Below are 26,132 nucleotides of genomic sequence, written 5' to 3' on the forward strand. Positions count from 1 at the left end.
TTCCCAATGTTTTGTTCACAGTCCTTTTCAGAACGGTGTTTTTTATTTATGTAGTGAGCTAAAATAGTTACGTGTTACTGAGGTATAATTGTTGTCTTTGTACATTGACTATGACGGAACAAGATAAGAGGTCTTTATTTCTATGCACAATGAGTTTTTTTTTTTTTTTTACTATAATTGTTGTTTTTCAACTAAAGTATATTTCTGGTAACAGTTATGTATGTTTTGGTTCTAACATTTAACAAGTCTCCTTTGAAAATCAGGAACTGTGGCTCCAAGGTGCAAAAACAGAAGCTTGATTTAAAGATTGCTAAGGGACAAAAGACGTTTTATTATATAAAAGGTTTGGCCAGATTAATTTTTTGTCTTTTGAAAACCTGGTTCAATCTACCAAATCAAAGACCTATCATGAGTACTGCCCTTATGTATTACACCTATGGATCCGTTCAATAGAATATAATATAACACAAAGTAAACCTATGACAGCTATGTTGTCCTTCAAAAAGCTGTTAATTTGGCTTTTGGTGCGAAGTATCTATTATATTACAGTTTTTCTCAGTGGCTTTAATGCATTTCTCAGATCATCCTCAACATTTGCACAAAGTGCTTTTCTCAAGGACAAAACATTATGGAAAAGCCATGACTACTGCTCAAAATCACTCATATATCTGTCAATGAACATGTCAATGCCATCAGAATGACAGGTCTTTGTCTCCTTGTGTACAAACAAGACAGTAAAAGTGCTTTGCCATGTTGTCAATATAACAGTGTACTCTGGAGGGATTTTAGGATGTAAACCATGGCTAAAGTTTGAAAGTAAATAATTGTAAGTTACTCCAAGTGTAGGTGCAAGATTGATTGCAAGAGAATGGACAAGATTCACTTTTACAGTTTGTTGTTCTAATTTGCTGACAGATCATGTCATTGCGATACACAGAGGAATAGACATCACTGCATAGCACCAAAAAAAAAGAAAAATTAAAGTAGAACTGTAACTATCTCCTGAGGGAAAACTGTCCATGCAGTGTTGTAGTATGCTTTTGACAAAAACGTCTGAATGATTGAGGACAGTGTTCTACCAACATTTAGCTGCACTCTTGGAACAACCTCAGACATTGTGAGTCCATGATTAAGAACGTGATTCTACCTGTATGGTTCTAATCTCATCAGAAACATCTCTATCAGCTACACAGACTCACTCTTCTTCTTCTCTCTGGCTGATGACCACATCCAGAGGTGAAAGTAACAGATTATATATACTCACATTACTGTAATTGAGTTGCTTTTATGGGTACTTGTAAATTTTTTAGTATATTTCTATATCAGTAATTTTACTGAAAGCTGATATCAGGAGTTTCTGAGAAATCTATGTTTATGTATGATTCTTTTGAAATGCGAAAATATACCTAACTAGTTTTTAACTCTGGTCTACAGTCGGTGGTCATTCATATACATTAATGTATATAAGTCCCTCTTTCGTCCTATAGATCCCTATACAGATGGAAACGATTGCCCAGTGCGCCCAGCCAATAGGCTTCAACTTCTTGCTTTTGAGTCTGTCAATCACAGTGAATGCAGAACTGTGCACGGAAACAAGGCTGCGCATCACAACAGCAAACAGGTAAATATGATTTGGGCTCTTACCTGACCCATAGACCTATATCAATGCGACCTTGTTATGTTCCGCGATGCACGTACAAAAAAGTAGAGGCGTGGCTTCAGGTACATTGGGAGAGGCAGTGGGAGGAAGTGAGGCTGTTTAGGGCGGGACATCGAGACGTTTCTCAGAAACTCCGGATATCAGCTTTAAGTGTGTTTTAAAAGGAGTAAAGTAACTCATTACATTTGTGCTATGTGAAACTTCAAAGGATCCATCAAAGGTGATCAGCAGAACTCCTCTGACGAAGTCAAAGACTGGCAGCTAACCGTCAAAACATGTCAGGAGATAAAAAAAAAAATTCTGAAAAACCTTGTATGAATAAATGAAACCTCAACTTAACAAATGTGTTGTACTCACCAATGCCAACATATTTTGGTAGTATTATTCATTTATTTCATTTACAGTAAACGTCCTTTTCACTACAAGTACGAATACACGCCTCAGTATCAGACCTGGTACCGATACAGAATCAAAGCAAAAGAATACAGTATTACAGAGTGAGATTGAAACATACCAAGCCCTTCACTGTCCTTAAACATTCTTTTTACTGTCGTGCAGGTGGAGCCGTTACCATGACACACTCCACAACGATCCTCCACAGCACTGGAATCAATCATGTAATCACAGCCTATACTCTGTAAAAAAAAGAAAAAAAACACAAACACACGTAAACTTAGAATGTGATAAATGTAGCATGCAGAAGATATGCTTTCAAATGTCAGCCAAAGTAACATAATAATTATAGTTTTCTGTTACATAATTGACTTGTTGGAGGTGGAGGAAGGAAACAGAGATTGATTGACACTTTGTACCACAGCAAAACAACTATTTCAGGTGAAGCAAAACTGTGACATGAGGGAAATTGCAAATATCAAGAGCAATTTGTGGCCACAGGAAAATCAATGACTGGTACTTATCTCAGGAAACAAGTTGTCTCAAGAAGCTTGTATTTGGTTTATTTTTTTATTCTTCTATAAAAGGGTTTAATGCAGTTTGATACATTTCTACATGAGGGAATTAAAGACAAAGAGTTTAGGGTGAATGATTATCCGCTAAGAAGGCTGTTTGTTTAAATCTAAGTGTCAAACTGTCTGAGTGCAAACCAAACCAAACAAACCAAAACCTACAATAACTATTAAAGGCCCAAATATACTCGGGCGGAATATATGCAAGACTGTCCGCATTCCTCAGAGCTTTCTGACTCCAGCGCACCACCACAGTAGTTTCCAGTAAAATCCTACATCTTCCACAATCCTTAGCGCTTCTCTGTAGTCCTTGTACTCTGACATATTTTAAAGTTGTCGGTACTTTCGTAGCTCATCTGCCAGTCTCCGTGGAAGTCCGCCCGGTATGTTTGGGCCTCGAAGCCATTAAATGTGGCGTGCACACATTTGGCTCTTGACAGAGCTGTAAAGAGTACCGATATATCCTACTCAAATAGAAGTACTGTTACTTGATTGATATTGTACTCAAGTACAAGTACAACTAAGTCATACATAAAATACTCAAGCAAAAAGTAGCTCAATTAAATAGTACTCAAAGTAAAAGTTACTAGTTACTTTCTCCACACCGGTTTATTTTTGGTAATAAATCTTGCCACGGTTCCCTTGCATACAGTAAACATCTCATGTATAAACTTAAAGATGAAGAGATTAAATTAATTTATTTCTACAAATGTTTGTCAAAATGTATTTTATTTAATTAAATTTAAAATAATACAATTCTCCAGCTCCAAGTATAGCTACATTCATGAACTCTAAAACTGTGCCATGTCAAATGTACCCATGCGCGTGACAACAATAGACCCATGCCTCATGACCACACAGGTCACGTGATGTACGGCCCCACGCTTTTGCGTTGTGTTTGGGTGTTCTAACACGGCTGGCACTGGAATACACAAGTTTTTTTTCAGGAAATTAAATGAAACTAAACTAAACTAAATTAACTAAATTGTTTCTTTTGCATTGATTCAAGTGTACAGGTCTATTTTTCACACAAATTTAGGTCATCAATAAAATAGCTCAGGTTCTGAAAAGCCAGCATTGCACACTCACATTACAGATTAATTATGAAAAATGAGCCTTCTTACCCTGGATTTAACAACATGGAGTCCATTATGAACAAAAGCAGATACTTCACAAGTCCAGCCACAAACAAACTGGTTGTAAGTTTCCAGTCTCTTGAAACTTTTCATGTGGTCCATTGTGTATGAGCTAGATGTAAAGACGAGGTAGTTCACAATGTCAGGATAAGTCACTCCCGGGAAATAAAGGACATCGTCATTCCATTTGTCAACAGGAACTTTGTAGTGGTCATTCCTGCCGATCAGACCCAGTTTCTTCTTGTACTGACTTCTCTCAGCTTCTAGTAGCGTGTCAACATAATTCGTGGCTTCAGACATATTGAGGCCAAACGGAGACGACCTTCGACAATCGTTTTGCACATGGGCTGCTTTCAATAAGTCAAAAAATAACACTATTATTCAAGTAAACACACCCACGCAGGTGCATCCGTATAGGACCGTCATCTTTCAAGATGGCGCGGGGTCAATGTGCCGTGACGTCAGTCGCCAGGGTCTATAGGTAGAAATCACAACCTGAACCATAGAAAGTGGCTTTGATCAGAAATGGCACGACTAAGAACATATGGATTATGTTCAATGTAACGGATATATAAAAAAAAAAAAAACCACAAAAAATAATAATTTACTCAGTAACGGTTGGGTGTAGAAATGTAACTAATTTCTTTACTTCTTTTAAAACATAATTAAATACAAGTAAAATTACTGATCGAGAAATATACTTAAAAAAGTACAAGTACCCGTAAAAGCAACTCAAATACAGTTATGTATGTACTTGTAATCCATTACTTTCACCTCTGGCTGTCGATGTGAACAAAAAGCCAGAAATGTGCACATATCTGATATGTAACTTGTGTAGTGAGGTGAGTTGCACATTTCCTAGTGTCACTGAATGCACCATTGCTGCATGTGCCACTCCCTGCCCTGTGTGGGCCTTAATTAGGTAATGTAGAGCACCTGTGTAGCCTTTGGTTTGGTAATGCCTGAACTGTTAGCTAGGTTTGGTGTGGCAGGGATGTAACTGGCTCTTCATTTTATTTGAATGTATGTTTTATGATGACAAATATTAATATTGGCCCCTGTTTTAGGCCTGTGTCGAATTTTGTTTGAGAGAGACTACCCTGAGAGTGTTGTGGTGCTGGAACAGAATGAGCCAGGTAACTATTTAAAAGCTAACCTAATGTAGCAGTGATTGTTCACTATTAATGCTAACTCATTTATTTTCCTAGCTTTGACACTGCTGTCATGTTATGCTCTCTAATTTAGTGTTTCTTTTTGGGGGTTTTTTTCCACTTAATAATCCTGATTAGTTTTGTAAACTTGTGTTGTGTTACTAATTTTTTTTGGGAAGTGTCTCCTAGTAGGTCGAATGTATCTATATACTGGCAATTTATCCATACAAAAGATGACTTTTTCTACATAAGCGTAATGTGAGTGTGTTAATACTGTCAGGATGGCTGAGTGGTCTAAGGCACCTGACTGAAGGATTCTTCTCTCTGCTGCCGTGGGTTCAAATCCCACATTTGACATATACATTTTTTTTGCATTTCAACATATTTAAAACCACAAATTCCACCTTTAAAAATACATATACGAGAAAAATAAACATTTTAGGGTATTTCCTGGGTTGGGGATAGGATTAAGGATAAAATAAGAGTTAGCGGGCTAGCTAGAAATAAATGAGCTAAAAATAAAACCGACAGAACTTTAAGTCATGTGACCTAAACTGGCCAATGAGGGGTAAGGATAGAATGCAGGCAATTGACATGTATTACGTACTAATAGCCACTGCCTTTATTTTGAATTTAGTTTCGTAATCCCTTATTTGGATAAATGAGTTTGTGTTGTGGTTTTAAAAAGCATTTAGAAAAAAATAATAAAGTACATTTGTTTTAATACTTGTTAACGATTCTTATTGTTTATTATGGGGTTTACCTGAGCATTTATTAATAGGGAACCCTCTGTTTAGTTAGTCCTATTCTTCATTTTTGAGGTGACAGGGAAGGCTTAGCATAAGTTTCTTTTGGTTACAGACCAGTGCCCTCAGGCTATATACAGTACAGTTTGCATGTGGTTACACTTCTCTTTTTTTTTTTTTTAATCTCCATTTACAGAAGCTCTAAATAGGACGCAAGCACATCATCTTTAACTTAGACTAGGGCTTCAGATTTGCATGACGCATGAATGGAAAATTGGTTTCCTTATCAAGGGTTAAGTGAAATATTATTGGGTAAAAGTTTATAGTTAGAATAGAAAAAGGAATGTGAAAATGCCTTAGTTTATTGGTGTATTTAAGTTAATTGAACCTTAGTTGAGGTCATATGCTCAATGTTTAAGTATATTTAAATACTTCTGTTGATGCTCTTATTTTTGGAAAGATTTATCTGCTAAGCTCTATTTCGGATACAACCCTGCTGTCAAAAAGGAGAAAAAGAGTAAAACAAAAAAAAGGAGGGGAAAAAATAAAAACAGAGAAAAGAAAAATACAGCCCTACTTGGTAGCTTTAGGATTATTGCACTAGTAATGGTTTGATACTTCATTGTATACATGTTGAACTCAGTGGCGGATGCTTTAAGACTACAAGGGAACCTCAGCTTCCCCTAAAATCAGTGGTCAAATATGTAGTGTTGTGTGTACATTTCATTGACTAAATATATGACAGAACACATGTATGTTTAGTTCAGAATCAGCTTCTTATAACAGGAAACTGACAGTGACAGCGTCACGTTCTTCATTCATTACCGCAGCGTCACAGTGTTAATAAACAGTGGTGAAGTTCAGCTTCAATTGACTTCAATGGGACAGGATTTAGGGGTTGATCCACTGCAGTCAAACTAGACGCTCATTGGATAAATGCTCGGTTATGACGCACTTAGTCCCGCCCATCGGACGCCGGGCTTCACAGGAGGTCTATGGAGCAGTGGGCTGGATCTGTCTGTTCCGGACGCTGGAATAATGGATGATGATTGGATGATCTGTCTCAGGCTAATTCAATTTTGATTGACAGCGAAATGAGCCAATCAGAGAGTATGACGTTGTAAGCACACAGGCGGGTTTTTCAAATATTTCAGTCCGTTGCTCTGTGTTGACACGGAGACTTTGCTGATCCTCTCATAGCGAATCAACTTCTGACAAACCTAGTGTCTGTTTTTGGTGTTTGTGGAGACTGTTACTGCTTGTGTTGTGAGACTTTTGACCAAACACTCACACTCCAGCGCGCAGCAGCTACGCGCGTGCGTGCGTGCGTGCGTGCGTGATAATCTACAAATAGTTGTTGACAACAAAATGTGAATTCTACTAGAATTCACATTTAAATAAACAGATACATTTTCTGAAGTAGGCAGAAAATGAGCTTCCCCTGCATGAAAGACCAGCAGCCGCCACTGGTTGAACTCTAGATTCATAAAAGCGATAATTTTTACAGATAGAAATGCTGATGTGGCCTTTAACTTAACAGTGACCTCACTGAACACAAATGAAGCCAGTGTAGCTCCGAGCATGTGGCTGCATGACAGAAATGTCACAAAATGTCATGGATTCAAAGCCCGTAGATAGCCAGTGCTGTCCACTTATGTAGCCAAACAGCTTCTGTATCAGCGACTGGCATTTTGGACCGAGGCAAGAGCACGCCGTTATCCCTCCTGATAACCACAATCAGGTTTTTTTTCCCCCATAAATCCACATGCCAATTATCACAGTTTTGCCTGCAAAGGAAACAAGGTAATTGTATTGAAAACGCCACATGAATAACAAAGTACAAAAGCAATCAGACAGAAATGCGACGACGTGCCCAGTGCAAACAAGTCGCCTTGAATTGGAATCCAAATGGTAAATGGTAAATGGACTTGATTTTATATAGCGCTTTATCACCACACTGAAGCAGTCTCAAAGCGCTTTACATATCAGCTCATTCACCCATTCACTCTCACTTTCACACACCAGTGGGACAGGACTGCCATGCAAGGTGCTAGTCGACCACTGGGAGCAACTTAGGGTTCAGTGTCTTGCCCAAGGACACTTCGACACATAGTCAGGTACTGGGATCGAACCCCCAACCTCTCGATCAGAAGACGACCCACTAAATGAGAGCAGCGTTTGTGGAATATTCAAATACCTTACAGATGCCGTTGATACAAATGTCACGTCTTTTGTTGCCTTCATAGCACGGCGTCCCGTCAGTGACTACGTCCCTCAGCTTCTCTGAAAAGTCTTCATTAAGGGGACGGCAGTGCAGCTCACAGGGATTCACTAACACACACATTACAGGGTTAATGAAGGAAAAAAAAAACATTACAATGCTTTCACAAAGGTCAAATCATAAAAATTACATGTAAAACAATATAAATCAATAAAAAAAAGCATAATATAAGATTAAATAGTGACTTTTTCATTAAAAGATATGTCGAATAAAAATGTCTTTATTCTTAATTTAAAAGCGCTGAGTTTGGGCGGAGCTGACGCCTCTCCGTGTTTTGTTTTTATTCCGGGAATATAAAGTATGTTTGTCTCAGACGACCTGAGGCCTCTGGGTGGTTGATATCGGAGTAGGTCTGAGATATATTTTGGTACTGTCCCATTTAGTGCTCTATAAGCCTGTCGTAATATTCTGTAGTCAATTATCTGATTGATTGGAAGCCAGTGTAAGGATTTGAGAACTATGATCACGTGATCCACTGTTTTGTGTTAGTGAGGACTCGGTTCTGAATTAACTGCAGCTTTTTATTGATTTTTTTTTTTTTTAAAGGGAGACTGTGAGGCCAGCGTTAGTAGTAGTAGTCAGTAGTCCAGTTGACTAAAGATGAATTAATAAGTTTTTCTCGTTCCGGCCGTGACATTAGTCCTTTGATCCTTGATATGTTCTTTAAGGGATGAAAAGCTGATTTGAAACATCTTTATGTGGCTGTTGAAGTTTAGGTCTGAGTCAATGATGACACTGAGATTTCTAGTTTGGTTTGTGGTTTTATGTATTCATTTAACTTTTCTTATTTGGCTCCAAAGACTACAAATTCGGGTTTCTCCTTAACCGAAGAAAATTGACACATCCAATTATTAATTTGATCAATGCATTATATCAGGGTTTGTAGTGGTCTATAGTGGGAATACAGTTGTGTAAATTTGCATGTCGTCTGCATAATTGATAGCTTATTTCATAGTTACAGTGAGGACAGTGCCGCCTTCTTACCTCTGTTAATGACAGACTCCCACTTGTAGAAGTTGCCTTTGTACGGCAGAGTGTTGAAGTGACTGCACTGGATGTCTCTGAAGGTGGGCAGCTCATGGGGACACGCAGCTGTGTTACAAATCTTGTGCCTCCGGCGCTCTCCGAGACAGTACCTCCCTCCGTATTTGGGACTGCATGACAAATAGATTAGATCATTGTAAGTCATTTTCAGAGGTGGAAATAATGGATTACAAATACTTGCGTTAGTGTAAGTGAGATGCGTTTATTGGTATTTCTAAATCTGTAATTTTACTAGTACTTAAGTACGTTTTAAAATAAGTAAAGTAATTCATTACATTTCTACAACCAAAAGTTACTGAGTACATTTTTATTTGTTTTAAAATGACCAATGGACATTGTGAAACTACAAAAAAATGAAATGACCAGGCAACAATTAAATGTATCAGACTAACCAAACTAACCAGATTAAACTAATGCACGGCACCAAAACGGCATTGAATGTTTTCTCAGATTTAGAGTTAATAAATGTAGCTGTACTTAGAGCCTGATAATTTCTCTTTTTAATTGAACTCATTGGTGTTATTTTACTTCAAAAACAATTGTACATTTGTCCTTTCATTTTTAAGTTTATACACGAGATGTTTAGTGAAGATTTATTACCAAAAATAAACGTGGGGGTGAAAGTAACTAGTAACTTTTACTTTGAGTACTAATTAATTTAACTACTTTTTACATGTACTTGAGTATTTTATGGATGACTTACGTGTACTTGAGTACAATTTTAATCACGTAACAGTATTTTTACTTGAGTTGGATATACTGTATATCGGTACTGTTTATACCTCTATGGATTTTGGGGTCAACTATAATCGTAATATCATAATTGATTAATTACTATTGTAATTTTTTTTAATCTGCTGCTGTTGTAATTGTAAGGACACCATGTTACATACAGTACAATTTACAGTTCTGTGCATATGTAGTTAACAATTCTTAAAATATGTTTCGTATCAGGACAATTGTGAAGATGATGCCAAACCCTGAGACTTACATCGGATCATCGCAGTCTCTCTCAGCACTTTCAACACCAGCCCCGCATGTCCTTGAACAGGCCGACCACTCGCCCCAGGAACCCCAGCCTCCATGGATACTTTGGGGGTAAAATCCAACAGCTACACACTCTCCACTGTAACACCACTGGGAAAAATCACAAAACAATTTTTTAAATATTTCTTTAAACTAAAGTATCAGTGGTGAAAACCCAAAGCCACATCTGCGTTTGGGTGTACTTTTGTCATTGGATTTTTATTCCATGTTCATGATTAAAGCTGCTGGGGAGGGATTACTAACACATAATAAATCAAAAGTATTTCTTCAGAAAAACGGGAGAATTTACTCACAAAGGTTGCAATTGCTATTCATACGTTTGTTTATGACTCCATCCTCAATAATTGTCATTGAGTGTCGTTCCTTACCCTAACAACCCCACTAGATCCCTTCACGTAACACAAAAAATGCCAACATAGCTCTAAAGGTGTCATAATTTAGTGAACAACACTTAACAGCCTTCATGACACCTTATTCATGCAATGACAGATAATGACAGCGTAATGTCAGTCTTATGTATAAAACTTCAAGCAAAGTGTTTTATTTAGTAGTTTGCTGTTTGTACTTTGTTGGACTGTTAATTTTTTTCCATTAATAGACACATCTCACCCTTCTTTAACCCAGATGCATTTAATGTGTCAGCTCTAACTAAATGCAAGTTTTAACCTCAAACCATATACCAGCACAGAAGCACCCCCGGGACCAATTTAAAAGACATTACAATTACATATTCATAGTTTTTCATGTTTGAGGCTTATGCTGCATTGGTTACCATGGTAACAACCTTTTTTTCCCCCCTAAAGCATTCTGAAATTAAATTAGTAGGATTATCACCTTTCCACCTTAAATACAATCACTGTAAGAAACATATTAAGAATGTTATTTTACAGAAAAGTGCAGCACTGTGGAAATGCTGGTCAAAGGGTTTCTCTAAAAGCAGGGGTGTTTTAGTTGAGTATACTGACCATATCCAAGCAATAAGTGACAGTTATTTGTGACCAATTTCTATTTAAAGAAAATGTAATGTCATAATTTGAGGAAAACTTAAGGATTTTTTAAAGCTTGAGTTTTTTTCAACTGTTTAACATTAAAAATGACTGCAATCATGCAATATAAGCACCGGGAAAGCTGTAAGCACCTGCAAATATTGAGTTTAATTCATAAAATGATTAATTTTTACTTTCTACTGTGGACCAAATTGGAAGCTCCAAAGGGCTGGATTTTGGCCCCGGGCTATGAGTTTGACACATGTGCTCTGATGGCTGTGAGTGTTTGTTTGAAAAGAAAAACTAGATTTTTGCAAGATTTTGATAACAATATATCCATCCAACATCCATCCATCTCCTGTCCAACCAATCCTCTTTTCATCCACTCATCCATCCACAATCTATCATCTATCCTATAATACATCCATCCAACATGCATTTGTTACATCTAGAGTAGATTAGTAGATGTCTTAGTAACTCACTACAAAGTCTCCAGTTAACTCAGAATGCTGCAGTCAGAATACTAACAGGAGAGGGCATATTTCTGTATTTTCTTTTGGATGTATTTCTATAATAATAAAAAGAGGAGGCTTACCTTGTTGTCACCACAGGTTGTTCCTTCCACAGCACCGTCTAACTTTGAGTGGCAGGTCGATCCCACCGTGCACCACAGAGTGCTGCAGATATTCTAGAAAGCAGCGGGAGAGAAATTGATGCCTCACTTAAGCAACATCTTCTAATGTTTGACTGCAAGAATGAAAAATCATAGAAAAAAAGTCAAACTAGATGTTTTTCTCTGTTTCTATAGAAAGTGGATTGTTGTAATAAATCCACCTGCATTGGGATCATTTTGATAAATCTCATCCCTGCTGGTTCAGCTCTGACAGCATCTTAAGTTTGATAGTTTCACTACAGTTTAAGATGGCAATTTCAATGACAGGAAAAGCACCTCAAAGTCTTTCCTGCTGTGTGGGACAACAATCATCTCTTCACACACAGATTGAGATTACCACTTCAGATTGATACAATTCTTTACCAGAGGTGAGGAGTTTGTCCTAATAAAAAATACGCAATTATTGGTAGATGACAAAGTGAGCAATTTGAGCTTTTTTCACTTGCTGCTGTATAAGCATTACAGGCAGTTCATAAATGTAATGTGAAGTACCAGCAATATTACAGAAAGACATTCTATATTAACAGAAGGTAATTTCCTCTGGAGGGGAAATCAATTGGTGATTGCATGGGAAAGAAAGGTCACACCAACTGTTTATCTTGTCAACAGTATTCAGGTTTATTCTGATCGCATTAGCTTAAAGTTGCTTAAGCCATGATTATTTTTTTATACATAAATCAATAGTTTAGGCCTCATTGATCAATAAATCCAAGATAATTTGCATGGAAAAAAAAACAATGCAAAAGGTTAGAATTGCCGCTTGAAAGTTTGTTCATTTCCACCGTAAACTGTCTGTTTGATATGATATATAGTCGCAGAGACGGGTGCATTGAAGTGTTTTTACTTCTGCTATAACAGGGAAAACCAGGAACAAACTAGAACACAACTGTTGTCAAGCCAGTCACATTCCTGGATGTCTGGCAAAGAAACGCAATCAATCAATTACAGTAAGAATGAAGTAAAAAGCTCATAGGTTCACCAGTACTCAACCTTCACACGGATCACAGTAGCGCTGCTTTGGCTAGTTTGGACCAGAATAATGGAATAGAATAGCATATCCTATTTGATCGTAAACCGTAAAATAACAGGCAAATAATCACGTCTAGATCCCGACCTCATCTTGAGATGTGTGGTCTACTTGCTTGGGTCGGATGCATCTGATGGTTTCATACATGAATCTGTCATCTGAGCCATACGATCCTTTAGAAACCTGGCACAAAATATACCCCCTGGAAAGAGTCCATGTGGGGAAACATCTGTTTATCACTGACACAGACGAAGCAGCATGTTTTTTGTCATCAGTGAGTTTGGATACAAAAACTAGTTCCAGCCTCTGCCTCATTTTTTAAAAAACAAGATGCAACATTTTTTCATGGCTGGGACAATCCATGTTAATTGCACAAGTGATTCAGCTCACCTCTGAATTTCAATCTTAATGGGATGCTGAAAAAGCTGATTCTAGTATTGTTAAACTCTGAAAGCCAAATAAATCCCATCCACTATAAACAATACAAAACAGCCCTTATTTATCAACCTTGCGCAAAAAATGATGCCAATCTGAGTTCTCATTTGGTCGTACGACAGGACCAACGTATGATTTATGAAACATTTGTATCTGACCAATCCCAGCATACAAATTATCAAGTGTTGATAAATGCGGCGGCTGAATTCGATCATAATTAAATCTTTCTGGTTCGGAGGCCCTGCCCACTGAGGTAAAACATAGCAAGAAAAAAAAGGAAATCCTCACATCTGAGGTGGAGCAAAACTAGATTTAAAAGTTTAGTTTTGCAGCGTTCCTGTGTTAGCAGAGCATTTGCCCCTGTCGGCCACCGTATAAAGGAGCTCATAGGTGACGTCTGCCCCCCTGTGTGCTCTGTTCAATTTTACAGCAGAGATCCTGGAGAGACTCACGGAAATATTTTTATCAGCATCACTTCTCCACATGCTTTAGGCAATAAGTAACACGTTAAAAGAAATGCACGAAACCCTTTAAAATGTTGTCCCTTGACTGTTTATTATTCCTATAGCCAATTTAACTTATACTTCATCATATAACTAATTGGATATTACTGATGACGTTTATGGTGTACTTAACATTTTCAAAGCAAGTGTGTGTTGCATGGATGGTAGCAGTTTACCAGTCGGGCTGTCCAGTATTTTGTGAAAGAAAAAACAAACGTGTTCTCAGTAATAAAATGGGCTTTGTGGAAAATCAATTTATTTTAATTTGTTTCAATAATCCATTTGAATGATTTTAATACTTTATTTTCAGTCTGTCAGATTTTGCTGTACTGCACTGCTAATCTCCACACTCAGATTTGGGTACACGTGGTCAGACCTGATGTGAGACCTGATCATAATGTACGCTCATGTCACAATTGATAAATACCGACGCTTGCGTAAATATGGTTGAACGCACGCTGTATGCTCAGATCTTAGTGTACGAACTGTTGATAAATGAGGGCTGGTATCGTTAAATAAAAGCACATTTAGGGATATTTTGGTTTTTTTCAATGCGTAACTTTTATTTGCCATGCTAATTTTAGAGCGTCAATGCTCTCTACTCTGCATTCTTCTTACAGACAACATATTAAGTGAAAGTTCTATTTTAAACTTTTATGATGGGATGATCCCTCCTATTTTAAGTGTGAAAAAATACCCACTAATGAGTAAACAGGCTGTTATCACACAAAAACTCTTAATATTAGTGTTACTTTGTACAATATGTTTTAGACTAAAACCGTAAATTAACAAGAACTATGGAACATTTAGAACTTGTGACATTTATATGCCAAAGACTGATAAAAAGCATCAGTAGTGACTGATATCAGTCCTGTGTTCATGAGCAAATTATTTCACATTGCACGGTTTATTGACAGTGTGCGTGAGTATACTCATTAAGTAAAATGACTCCTGTACGTTGCATTACAACCTTGGTTGCAAAATGGCAGTTCAATAATTTTAATAACTCTAAGTCATGAGGATGAATTTATCGGGGGAATATTGGCTTGGCTTATCCAAATAACAGAATTCATTAAAACATGTCCGTACTAAAATTGATTTTCTCTGTATTATCATGATTTAATCAATATATTGTAATAATGCAATCTGTAGTATTTGCGTTCTGGGATTTGCCTCAAAGGTTACATCCCTCTGTGTTATGAAACAAGAAGCTGTGGAGCGTGTAAACCTTGTTTGCTCACAAACAATGAATGACAATGAGATTCAGGCCATGGACCTTATAAAGGACAAATTAAAAAAGGCCGTACTGATTAGAAAACACCTGAGAAATGTTTAACAAGGCTGTAAACAAAAAGAAACTCCAAGGACAAAAAGGCAAAGTGCCAATAAAAAAAAACCCAACAATCGTAGCCAATGCATTTTCATTTCCAATGGAAATAAAAATTCCACCCACGCACGGTGCTCGCGTGCAGTTCAAAGTGATTGGGACTTTAGTGTTGCAAAGCTTCAAGTCCCTTCACTCAGGAGCAGAGGTGAGAATAAAAAAGCTGACCCCAGAGATTCATTACTGGTTAAAAAAAATAAAAAAAATTAGACAAAAAAGATTTACTGATGAAAATTCTGAAATAATGCGGAAGGTAAAGAGAATCTGAAGTTTGGCATAAAATATGCATGAAGCAAAATGCACCATTTTAAAAGTTGAGAAGAGCAATACAGCTGTAACAAAAAAAGGTAAAAGGCTTTTTGGGTTAAAGGGAATATATAAAACATCAAAAACTATGAAAAACTACAAACACCAGTGATCATTTTGACATTTTTTTTTGTCATAGATTTAACTGTATTTCTTAGACAATAACTAGACCAGTGATTTTCAATTTTTTTTGGCTCAAGTACCCCCTTTCTCTTATTTCTGAATCAAAGTACCCCCTTTGTCCGACTACAAAGTTTTGCATAGAAAACTATTTAAGAACAAATATAGAGCATAATGATGGAATGAATGAGTGATAACACACATTTTAAAGGATATCATTTTGTAAATAAGTGGAAAGAGACAGTATTTAGTGCAGTGGTTCCAAGCCTTTTTTGGATCGTGATCCGATTTTTAATATGAAAGGTTTCTGGCGACTCCAAGACATTTTTTTCTAGAATTAGTTTTTGATCATGCTTGAGGTCAAATATTTTGTTTTACTGCATTTTAGAACTGGATTCACAAAGTGAAAGTACAGTTATTTAAGATTGTTTTTTTTATTTATTTAAAAAAATAAAACATAAAAAAAAAAATCTGTTTTAATTTTGAAAAGATTTCAGGCCACATGGGATCCCGGCCCCAAGGTTGAAAAACCCTGATTTAGTGGCTCCTGAATAGATTCAAAAATGTACATGGAAATTATTTCAAATATACAAAGGTGACAAGTACAAATACTGGATTTCTGTACTTAAATAGTTTTTTTTCTGGTATCTGTACTTAAGTAATTATTTTTTTGGCAACTTTTGACTTTTATTCAGTTTTTTAAACAAATATCTGTACTTTCTACTTGTTTTAAAAATGAGCTCATTACTTTTAAGACCTTCAAAGATGACGTCACGATGTAAAAAGACGCAAACCAACGACCGCGAAGCTGGAAAAGAAGCCAGTGCTAGTCAATGTGCTAACACTGAGGAGAAGCTAGTCAACATCAACACGGAAGAGAAGCTAGTGCTAGTCAACATGCAAACATGGAGGTGAAGCTAGAGCTAGTAAACGTGCGAACATGGACGTGAGCAAGCCAAGCAGCAGCATTTATTGCAGAGGACGAGACTCAGACCGCAGACAACAGTGAGAACCAAAAAGTGGCCCGCCATCCATGGCCATATTTAAAAGAACTTTTTGAAGTTGTTGAAGTTAAGAATGACTCATGGCGGATGCAGTGCGTTCTTTTCCTTGTCCAGATGACACAATGGATGTTCTCAAGTCATTTCCTGGTGAGCGGGGCTTTAATGGTGTCATTTTTTGATCCTACGGTACGTTTTGTGTGGCAGATGTGTCCGGTGCTGCAGAAGACTCATTCTGTGTGAACACAGCATTAAAAACTGAACAGTTCTAAAATCTCCTTTCTCTCCACTCCACAGGAGCACTACACTTTTTAAAAGCTCTGAAAAACAGATGACTGCATTACACAGCATCAACTCTCTTTGTGATCTGCAGGAAGCTGGAGTGGAAAAATAATTAGGCTGGCTTAAAAACCGCTGTGATTAAATGAAACAAAGCGGTGCAAAGCAGTTGTGACTGAGAAAACGCAGCTGCTTCTTCAAAGTCTCCGCTCCGCGGCCGCGCTGAAACCTGACACTACACTGTCTGGCTACTTGGCTCAATAAATAATTTTGGTAGGTTTAACTTTTTTCTATTAGGCAGGGTCCTTTATTTTATAGGTAACATTTTAAAGTTTTTTAAAAATGTTTAACTCAAAGCTGCTCTGGGTTTTATTGAGCATTTGCATTTTTAGTTTTTATCTTGTAATATTTGATTTACAAACTTATCTATATTAGTGCTAAATTCTCCAGGTGCTCATGAAGGGCGACATTTAATTTATTTCCATGTACCATTTTTCTACAAGTTTTTAAAAATGTTTAGCTCAAAGCTCCTCTGGGTTCAATTGAGCATTTGCATTTTTTTTTATCTTGACATATTTTATTTATTATGAGTGCTAAATTCTCAGGGTGTTCAAAGGTAACATATTTAACTTGTTTCCAAGTACTTCCACAAGTACTTTTGTGTTACTTTTAACTTTTTAAAGTACATTTAGTAACTTTTACTCAATTAAGTTAGCAACTTCAATACTTTTACTTACCAGAGTGATTTTTTTTAAATTTTTTTTTTATTGAAGTATCTATACTTTTACTTGGGACTAGTACTTCAAGAGTGACTCGAATCCTCACTTTTGGCTGCCGCTGCTACTATGCATTGTTTTTCGGTTTACTAAAATAGGCCGCTCGCTGATTCGCTTTTTCAAACTACGACTTTTTTTTCCACTTCCCGAAGAGCACCTGAGGAGCACCTTACATTAACGTGTTGAACACAAGATCCCACACAGTACTCACCCATCCATTCTCTACTATATAATGATATAACTGTATAACTGAAAGTCCCGATGACTACATTTTGACTGAGTTGCATTATAGTCAAAATAATGACTACAACAACATAAATTTCCACTGATAAAAGTGCCAACATTGTGCAAAAGGTTGACTGTTAACATACAGATAGTCTTACATCCATGTCGTCACAGAGCACAGACGCAGATCCGTACTGAAGCCGACACTGATGCACAGCGCTGTACAGAACCCCAGGCAGCACCGACGTCACAGACAGCCTGTCCTTCATTGGAGGATCATCCAGGCACCAGCCCCAACCGCGACTGCAAGGAAGGGAAATCAACAAAGGGACACATCAGTACTTTTTAATTGGCGGCCTGTGGGCCAGATCTGTAATGTCCCTTTGACACAACCTATAGACCTTAAACATTATTTATTCATGATTATGTAACACGTCTACATCTTTTCTCATTGGTATAATAGACCATGTAGTCCACACGTGTCAAACTCACGGACTGGGGGCCAAATCCGGACTGATGGGTGGAAGTAAAAATGACTGAAGTAAATATAGATTATGAATAAGATGGTGTCAAAAATGTGGTGTCATGTGCTCTTTAAGACAGTATTTCTCTTTCGCTGGCAAATCATTTATTGCGCTTGTTATGAACAAAGTGCCGTATTTTTATTTTCCGCCGCATCAGAGCCCAATGAGTGCATTAGTACAAGTGGAGTGGATTTTGGCGAAAAAGGTGTGTACGCTTGGATTAAGCAGGTCTTGCAAATGAGAAAACCTTAAAAATTTCAGCTGAATCCATCAAACTAATATTAATGTTAGATACATCCAATAGAGGGAAGTTAACACCCTTGTATAGTAATTATTCAGTTGCTTATCAGCGGCCCCACAGCATCCATCACCCTGATAAACTCAATAACCCTGGAATATATATAAACATTGTTCTGAAACTCGGAGCATGAATCTTTATATTTTTACTTATTTATACTATACTTTAAACATGGAGATTTTCTTCAAGCAAAAAATGTTGGAGAGATGAAATCTAGAAACTTTAAAGTCGAAACACTCAGACTGAGACCATTACACGCTTCCCTGACTCAGGCCAATTACATTGACCAGAAAAGTGAAAGCACGTATCTCTGCACGGTGGGGGGGAAATATGCAGAGGTAGGCCACAGGAAAACAGCACAAATAATTGGACGTATTTGCCAATACATGACTGCAAAGATAAGTATAGATAGGGAGGAAATAACAGTGTTAGTGGTTTGTCTTGTGAGGAGTGGAATAACAAACAGAACAACTTTAGAAAGTTAAATTAGAGATGCACCGAAAATTTGTGGCCGAAGCCGAATAAAATATAAACGGTTAGCCGAATATCAAATGTGGTTATGTTTTTCACAATTTTTTTTAATAGTGCATAAATAGCATAGAATACATTTGTAATATGTACATATGTAAGTTCAAACTGCACTACTTTTTCTGCTGCTGATCATGTTGAGTCTCTCCTTGAAGCCACGGACCCATTGTTTACACACATCAGCTGTTGCTAATGCTACACCAGCCTATGCAGCGAGATCCAGTGTAGTGTAAGGAAGAAACAATGGGGATGTTTACAGATTCGTGGCTCACAGCGCTAACAACGGACTCGGTTGTGGAATTGGACGGTTTCCAGCTTTTACGTGGTGACTGAGAGCGGTAAGCAGAAAGGAGAGTCTGGCTGTGTTTGTGTGCAGAAAGGAGGAGCTGTTGTCGCTCTGCTCTGGTTCTGCAGCAACGCGCACACACTTTTCCAACTCAAAATTACTGCACGTTGTTTGATTGCGTTATTGCGTCACACGCTACTATTCGGCCTTCCTTATAACTCGCTCAACCGAAGGCCGAATTTTACTTTTTTTGCAATATGTGTCGAATGTATTCGGCCACCGAATATTTGGTGCATCCCTAGTTAAAATCATGTCTTTGGTTTTATTTGCACGAAGAAGAAAAAAGTTTCAGCATGTACAAGGACAAGAGAAATTAAATGATCAATTCTGCAAACCTTCCTAATTAAAGGGCAGTATTATGAAATAATCACTTTATAATGGTTTTGCTAGTGATCATCATCCCTTTAGCCTCATTCAGAGGGCCAAACTTGAAAAAGTTCTGTTTCCTCCCTCCGTTGTTATATCATATTTTGCAAAAAGTCAGGTGAGTTGGATTGTTCTCGCCACGTGATGTTGCGTAGCGGAAACTCCTACTGGCAATCATGGCTCCTCCTACCCTATAAGAATGTGAGCTCCTCCCTCTCAAACTACCTCACTGTGGTTTAATATAGAATATGTATTATACTTTAATGTCATATGTAAAGCTACAGTACCTGACTATGTGTCGAAGTGTCCTTGGGCAAGACACTGAACCCTAAGTTGCTCCCAGTGGTCGACTAGCGCCTTGCATGGCAGTCCTGTCCCATTGGTGTGTGAATGTGAGAGTGATTGGGTGAATGAGCTGATATGTAAAGCGCTTTGGGACTGCTTCAGTGTGGCTATAAAGCGCTATATAAATCAAGTCCATTTACCATTTTACAAACACAAAATGTGTTTTCTGCATTTAACCCCTCTGAGGAGCAGTGGGTCGCAACGGTGTCGTGCCAGGGAGCATTTTTAGTATCCGTTATACCGCCTTGACTTGATCAGAAAAGATCGAGTCTTTATTCGTCAGATTCAAAATAATATTAAAACTTAATTGCAATATTCATTATAACTTAGGGCTGTCACTTTAATGCTTGAATTGTGATTAATTAATTACAGAAAAAAATAGCGCCATTGATTCTCATTTCAAGAGTTCCCGGTATACCCATAATACTGATGCACAGACTACAATACAAGACAGGAGACTGCCGAGCACCTCAGCTTCGTTGGTGTTAATTTTAGTTTATAAAAACACTGGATGGAAAACAAAAGCTCAGTTGTGTGCAAATTGTGCAAGAATGAATTTGCCAATCACGGAGCTTTGCGGGCTCACCTCAATGCTAATGCATGTAGCAGCTAGCACGGCCAGTGCTAGCTGCTACATGCTGTGAGCATGCCGTGTCTCCAATCCACACTGGACAAGATGACAGGGTTCAGAGCCAAAATGAATAAGTCCATGACTGACAAATGAAAAAAGTCACTGGATAAATATTATGTGAAGGAGAGAAAAAGCAACAAGTTTGATGTTCAATAATTGTATTGCTCAGAAAAGTGTTCTTACTGTTTTTGATGTGCTAACTTTATAGCAGTACATACAGTATGGACCTGATAATTTACTTCATTTGCATTTTCTATTATTTGGAGATTGACAAAGTACACAGAAATATTTTCCCCCCTGATGGCAGCAGCCCTTAGGACTGGTCTCAAATACAGTGGAATGTAAATGTCTACACGTGCATCTGTTCAAGTCTGTTGAAAACAATACATTACTCTATAAAGCCACTTTGTTAAACATCAATCTTTTCATCTGCCACAATAATGTAATTTTTTTAAATGAAAATGTCTAGTGTTTTTTATGGAAAAAATCACATTCTCCCTCAGATTACAAACAGAAAGCTTTACCCAGCTTTGGTGAAATTGAAAACAAGATAATTTGAATATAAATTTGTAAATAATTTGTTGCTGAATTGTCTCTATCTATTTGTGAATTACATGTGTGCTCACTCCTTGGTTGTAAATAGTTGTTAAAGTAATTGACTCAAAAATTGGAAAAACAAGGGAAATGGGTGCTTTGAGAGAAAAGTGTTTTATGCAAGTCATGTCAGACGTGTTATTTTACTTTGGTTTTTTTTTCTGATGTGTTAACATTACTGTTAATGTGTAAAAATGTCCTTTAACCTTTCATGAATAAAGATTTAAAACAAAAACAAATGTCTCAGGTTGAGGGCTTTTCTCAGCATTTTTTAGGTGAGATTAATTAAATTAACTAATTACAGAGCATAATTGATTAATCGCACATTTTTTGTAAAATCTGGAGTCTTGACAGCACTGATATGACTTAATATTTCAGAACCCAAGCACTGGCAGAGACTTTTCAGGTATGTCATGTACTGTTAGGCAGCTACTTATCAGCAAACGTTTGACAAAGTACTCAATTAAGTGAAAGTGCTTCTTTTGACTTCTTGTTAAAAGTGCTCCAATACAAGTCACAGTAATACGTAGGTTTAAGTAAAATACTGAATGCATTTAAAATGGTTTAATTCAATTTTCATCATAAGGGCAACTAATGACACAGTAATGCAGTTTCTGTTACATGTTGATACGACAATGCAACACGTACATAATGTCTAAAAAAAAAAAAAAAAAAAGTGTATAAGACACGGTGTGGTGTCCCATTAACTATTATACCACTATTCATAGAATGAACAAAAGGCTTTTTCAACAGGCTCAACATTAAATGAATGAAGACAAGAAGTCTCTGTTAGTTAACCAAGATGCATTCACCAATCAATAGAATCAAGTCTGTGCAATTTAACTACAATATTAATTCATTTTGTTTACATATTTTTCCTGATGCTTACAAACCCAGTAAAAGGAGTTTGTCCTTTTTGTTGAACAATTACAGTGCAAAATAATGCAGAGGCTGCAAAGTGGTTATTTGTTTGTCTGATGTATTTGTTGAGTTTACTTGCGCGTGTTTTTATTAAAGTCAATGTGTTACTTTACGATAATATTGTGAGATAGATGTCCTCTGGGACTGTCACAGTGAGTGTATTACTTATGAGATTGCTTTTCAAGTCAGGTACAGGTTCACTGTGCCCTATGAAAGATTGAGGAGAGACATTCACAGAGGAAGCTTCAAAGAGTTACCCAGGCATCTACTGAGCTATAGCTGTATCCCTTCAGAACAAACAATAGCACTCTGGTGATGATGTATGAATTTATGAATCTACATCTTAACCAAAAAGGGATTCGGCTGAAGGAACTTGCTAATATGAGCACATCCAGACATTAAAAATTAACTATTTAAACACGACAATTCTCAATTAAATTTGACACATTAATTTCCAACTCCAAGTAGTGCTGATCTTATTATCGTAGATGACCATTAGATAAATGGCTGCAGTGCAGAGACTGGATCTGGCCATATCTTGCATTAATATTATATGTAAAGTATTTACATGTGTAAGAATGGCCAGTCTTTGCACTGCACTTTTGACCCCAGCACATTCTCCATAGACTTGTTTTTTTAATACTTGTTCTCATGCATCCCTGGTTTAAAATAAAATATTTCTTCCCAGATAAGTGCTACTTTATGCCACTCCCTTTTGAGCAGTGTATTTGTTTATTTACAGTATTGATGTTATTACATATCATGTATATTAGCCATGTAGGCTACAAGTTTAAAAATGTATTCACAAATAACATGAAAGCTTATGTTTGTATTAAATTGCTTAAAATAAAAATAAAACAGCTCAGATATTGGCAGTTGGTGCCATGGATATTCACACTTTAAAGGCTTTGAAGACTTTTTGCTGTTAATTACAATACAGTAGAGATCCAAATGTATGGGCTCCCCTTAACAAAAGCCGATGAAAAGATGACCTCCTTGGTGGCAGTAATGATGAAATAATTAAAGTGCAGCACATTGTACTTAAAGCAGCAGTTCATGATGTTTTTTTTTTTTTGGCATCCAGAATAAGTTTTCATTAAAGTGTTCAGAGTGGACACTGAACCTCTGCTGTTGCCTTTTCTTGGCTCTGGATTCAAGCTTTAGAAATCAAGGAGCATGGTACTCTTTTTCAGCCAAATTTGAGATATTTTTTCACAAAGTGTTCCATGAGCTCTTTTGGGCATTACTATTGGCTACTTGAATAAAGTTAAAGCTTGTTATTGTCCCAGTGATAGTGACGGTGCAATGGTAGGCGTTTTGGCAGGAAATGTCCCTGCGTTAGGCCCAACGGCTTACACGGCAAAGCAATTTTAAAAGGAGGAAGAAAGATGTAGAGAAGTAAGGGTCCTCAACTAGGTTTGAACCTCATCCAGACTCCAGAGTGCACTTTTATGCTGCCATCCTCACAAGATCGCCAACAAAAATCAATGGAGGCCAGATGCTTCTTCTGTGTGTGACTTGATGATGCTACGGTGTTATGATTCTCTGAACCAATCGGTGTCTGCTTTAAGCCTATATCACATTTTCAGACCAGGGCTGCTTTATCTGGAACCTCAACAAAGGAGGTACTGAAAAAAGCAGCACCAGGTACCACGGAGGAGGTACTTTTTCCCAGTGGGCACTGGAAAAAGGGGAGTAGAGCCGAGCCGATATCGCCAGTGGAAAAACGCCATAAGAGTGATAACTGACAAAATAAATCTTGTGTAAATCTCGGACAAGCAAATCCAAGGTGGAAAGAACGTGCACAGTTAAAACAAAAAAAAGCCCAGTTGTGTGCAAATTGTGCAAGAAAGAGTTTGCCAATCACCGGACCTTTTGTAGCTTCCGCAACCACCTCATTGCTAAACATGTAGCAGCTAGCACGGACACTTGGACAGTGCTGGCTGCAACATGCTGCGAGCACACCGTGTTTCCACTCCACACTGGACAAGATGGTTCAGAGCCAAAATGAATAAGTCTATATTTAACAAATTTAAAAAACTCACTGGATAAATATTTTTTGAAGGAAAGAAACGATGAAGTTCAGAGTTCATTAATTGTATTGCTCAGAATGAGCAATACAGTGTCCAAGTTTTAGTGTCACCCCTCAAATACAGCAAAATGTAAATGTCTACATCTGTTCAAGTCTGTTAAAAACAAATGACTTTATGAAGCCACTTTGCTATATATCAAACTTTTGATATGCCACAATAGTGTAATTAAATGAAAATACCTCAACTTGAGAAGTTTTCACAACATTTTTTTGGTGATATTAATTAGATTAATTAATTACAGAGCATATTTAATTAATCACACTTTTTTTTTTTTACATAAACTCCAATAACACGAAAAAGTTGGGAGTTGGAAAGTTGCCAGATTTAGCAGCAAAGTTTGCCAAGTTGGCAACACTGCAAATAGCTTGACAGTCGTGTACATTCACAAGGATTCAAAACGAGGAGGGGAGGGGGGAGCGTGGTTGTCCCCATTCCAGTCTCGCAGATTCTACAAACTTTAACATGAGTTTCTATTACCAGACAACTGCTGAGTCTGTGGGAATCAACATGCACCACTGTTGTTTTAGAGCAACAATAAAAACATAATTGGGTGTAAAATGACTATTGAGGGTTTGAAGAGATTAGTGTCAGTGATGGCAAAGTGTGATGAATGGACTGTTTATCGTCAAACAATGATATCATTAATACTACTTGATTTTGGATTTACTCATGAACAACAGCAATTAAAATGTTCTCCATGAGTGCTTCTGAACTGAAAAGCAGCCGAGGATAATAAATCCTGCTGCTGCTGTTGTTAAAGCAGGCTTTCTTGGTAAAGTGTGGGCAAATCTGGAAGCAACAGGCAAATGTATTAATCAGCTGCATGAAAGACATGTTGAGCCGCTCTTCATAGTAGGTTCCCTTAACCAACATGTACTTTTTTCACACTTTAGTCGCCTCGTAGTTTCTGTTTTATGATTGGTCAACCTCCAGATAAAACCTTGGAAGCAGAGCGAGCGGTGGAAGCCTGTGGGGACAATGTAGGCGATGTACAATGGAGGCTTTGTCAAACCATCAGCTGCTGAAATACTGGAGTAAAAATGGGTGAAATCTATATATAATCTCTTACTTCAACAGCCCCCAACACACACACACAGGCTTTTATGCCCTGAACTCCCACAGGTGCAGTCCCCCCACTGCCAGATGCTCAAGACATGAGCATCTGAAGCAAGAATATTTGATGAATGCTGAGATGCACACACACACACACGCAATGCTAATACGAATAGGCATGTGTGCATTGCATTGCCATCAGCTGTGATCAAAATATGCTATAATTCCACTTTTGCATTTTGCTCGTAATCATTTGAAAAAAATCATGCGCTAACAAAGTATTGATTTTACATCACACTCACACAAGTCTGACTCATCAGATGTCATACTGTGAAGTCAAGATTAGCTCTTACTGAAGTCTTATTCATCAGGCTGTCACACACCGCTCCTCTGTCAACATTCAGTCTTACAACTTATTCCTGGAGGTTCTCATTTTCAAACAACTTTGGGCACAATCCTCCCTGCTCCAACACACCTCGTTGAAACCACTGTGTTGCCATCAAGCTCTGCAGTAGAATAACAAGCCATTCAGGTGTGTTGGAGCAGGGAGACATCTAAAAGTCTCAGGAATCTGGCCTTCGAGCACTGGAGTCCGGCACCCCTGGTGTAGAGCTTCTTGTTCTTAGAACAAATGGAGATGGGTGAAAAATGGCATGATTTGGGACCTTTAACAAACAGCTGCACAATA

At 37.5% G+C, this 26,132-nt stretch overlaps 1 protein-coding gene and 1 long non-coding RNA gene across 2 annotated transcripts in view; one reads left to right on the forward strand and one right to left on the reverse strand.

The window, feature by feature from the left end:
• The window catches only part of adamts7 (a disintegrin-like and metallopeptidase (reprolysin type) with thrombospondin type 1 motif, 7), a 106,261-nt gene that overhangs the window by 39,905 nt on the left and 40,224 nt on the right, over positions 1-26,132 (reverse strand). The window contains exons 9-14 of the mRNA XM_028475183.1: positions 17,904-18,048; positions 11,612-11,704; positions 9,975-10,120; positions 8,924-9,093; positions 7,856-7,989; positions 2,175-2,295 (exon numbers count right to left, since the gene is read on the reverse strand). Of these exons, the coding sequence (XP_028330984.1) occupies positions 2,175-2,295; positions 7,856-7,989; positions 8,924-9,093; positions 9,975-10,120; positions 11,612-11,704; positions 17,904-18,048 (809 nt within the window). The remainder of the gene's footprint in view (positions 1-2,174; positions 2,296-7,855; positions 7,990-8,923; positions 9,094-9,974; positions 10,121-11,611; positions 11,705-17,903; positions 18,049-26,132) is intronic.
• Positions 4,739-26,132, forward strand: part of LOC114480787 (uncharacterized) — a 46,627-nt gene continuing 25,233 nt past the window's right edge. Inside the window, exons 1-2 of the long non-coding RNA XR_003676168.1 lie at positions 4,739-4,897; positions 9,938-10,081. This is a non-coding gene — a long non-coding RNA (uncharacterized LOC114480787). The remainder of the gene's footprint in view (positions 4,898-9,937; positions 10,082-26,132) is intronic.

Source organism: Gouania willdenowi, chromosome 3, assembly GCF_900634775.1.
Source record: "Gouania willdenowi chromosome 3, fGouWil2.1, whole genome shotgun sequence".
Taxonomy (NCBI): domain Eukaryota; kingdom Metazoa; phylum Chordata; class Actinopteri; order Blenniiformes; family Gobiesocidae; genus Gouania; species Gouania willdenowi.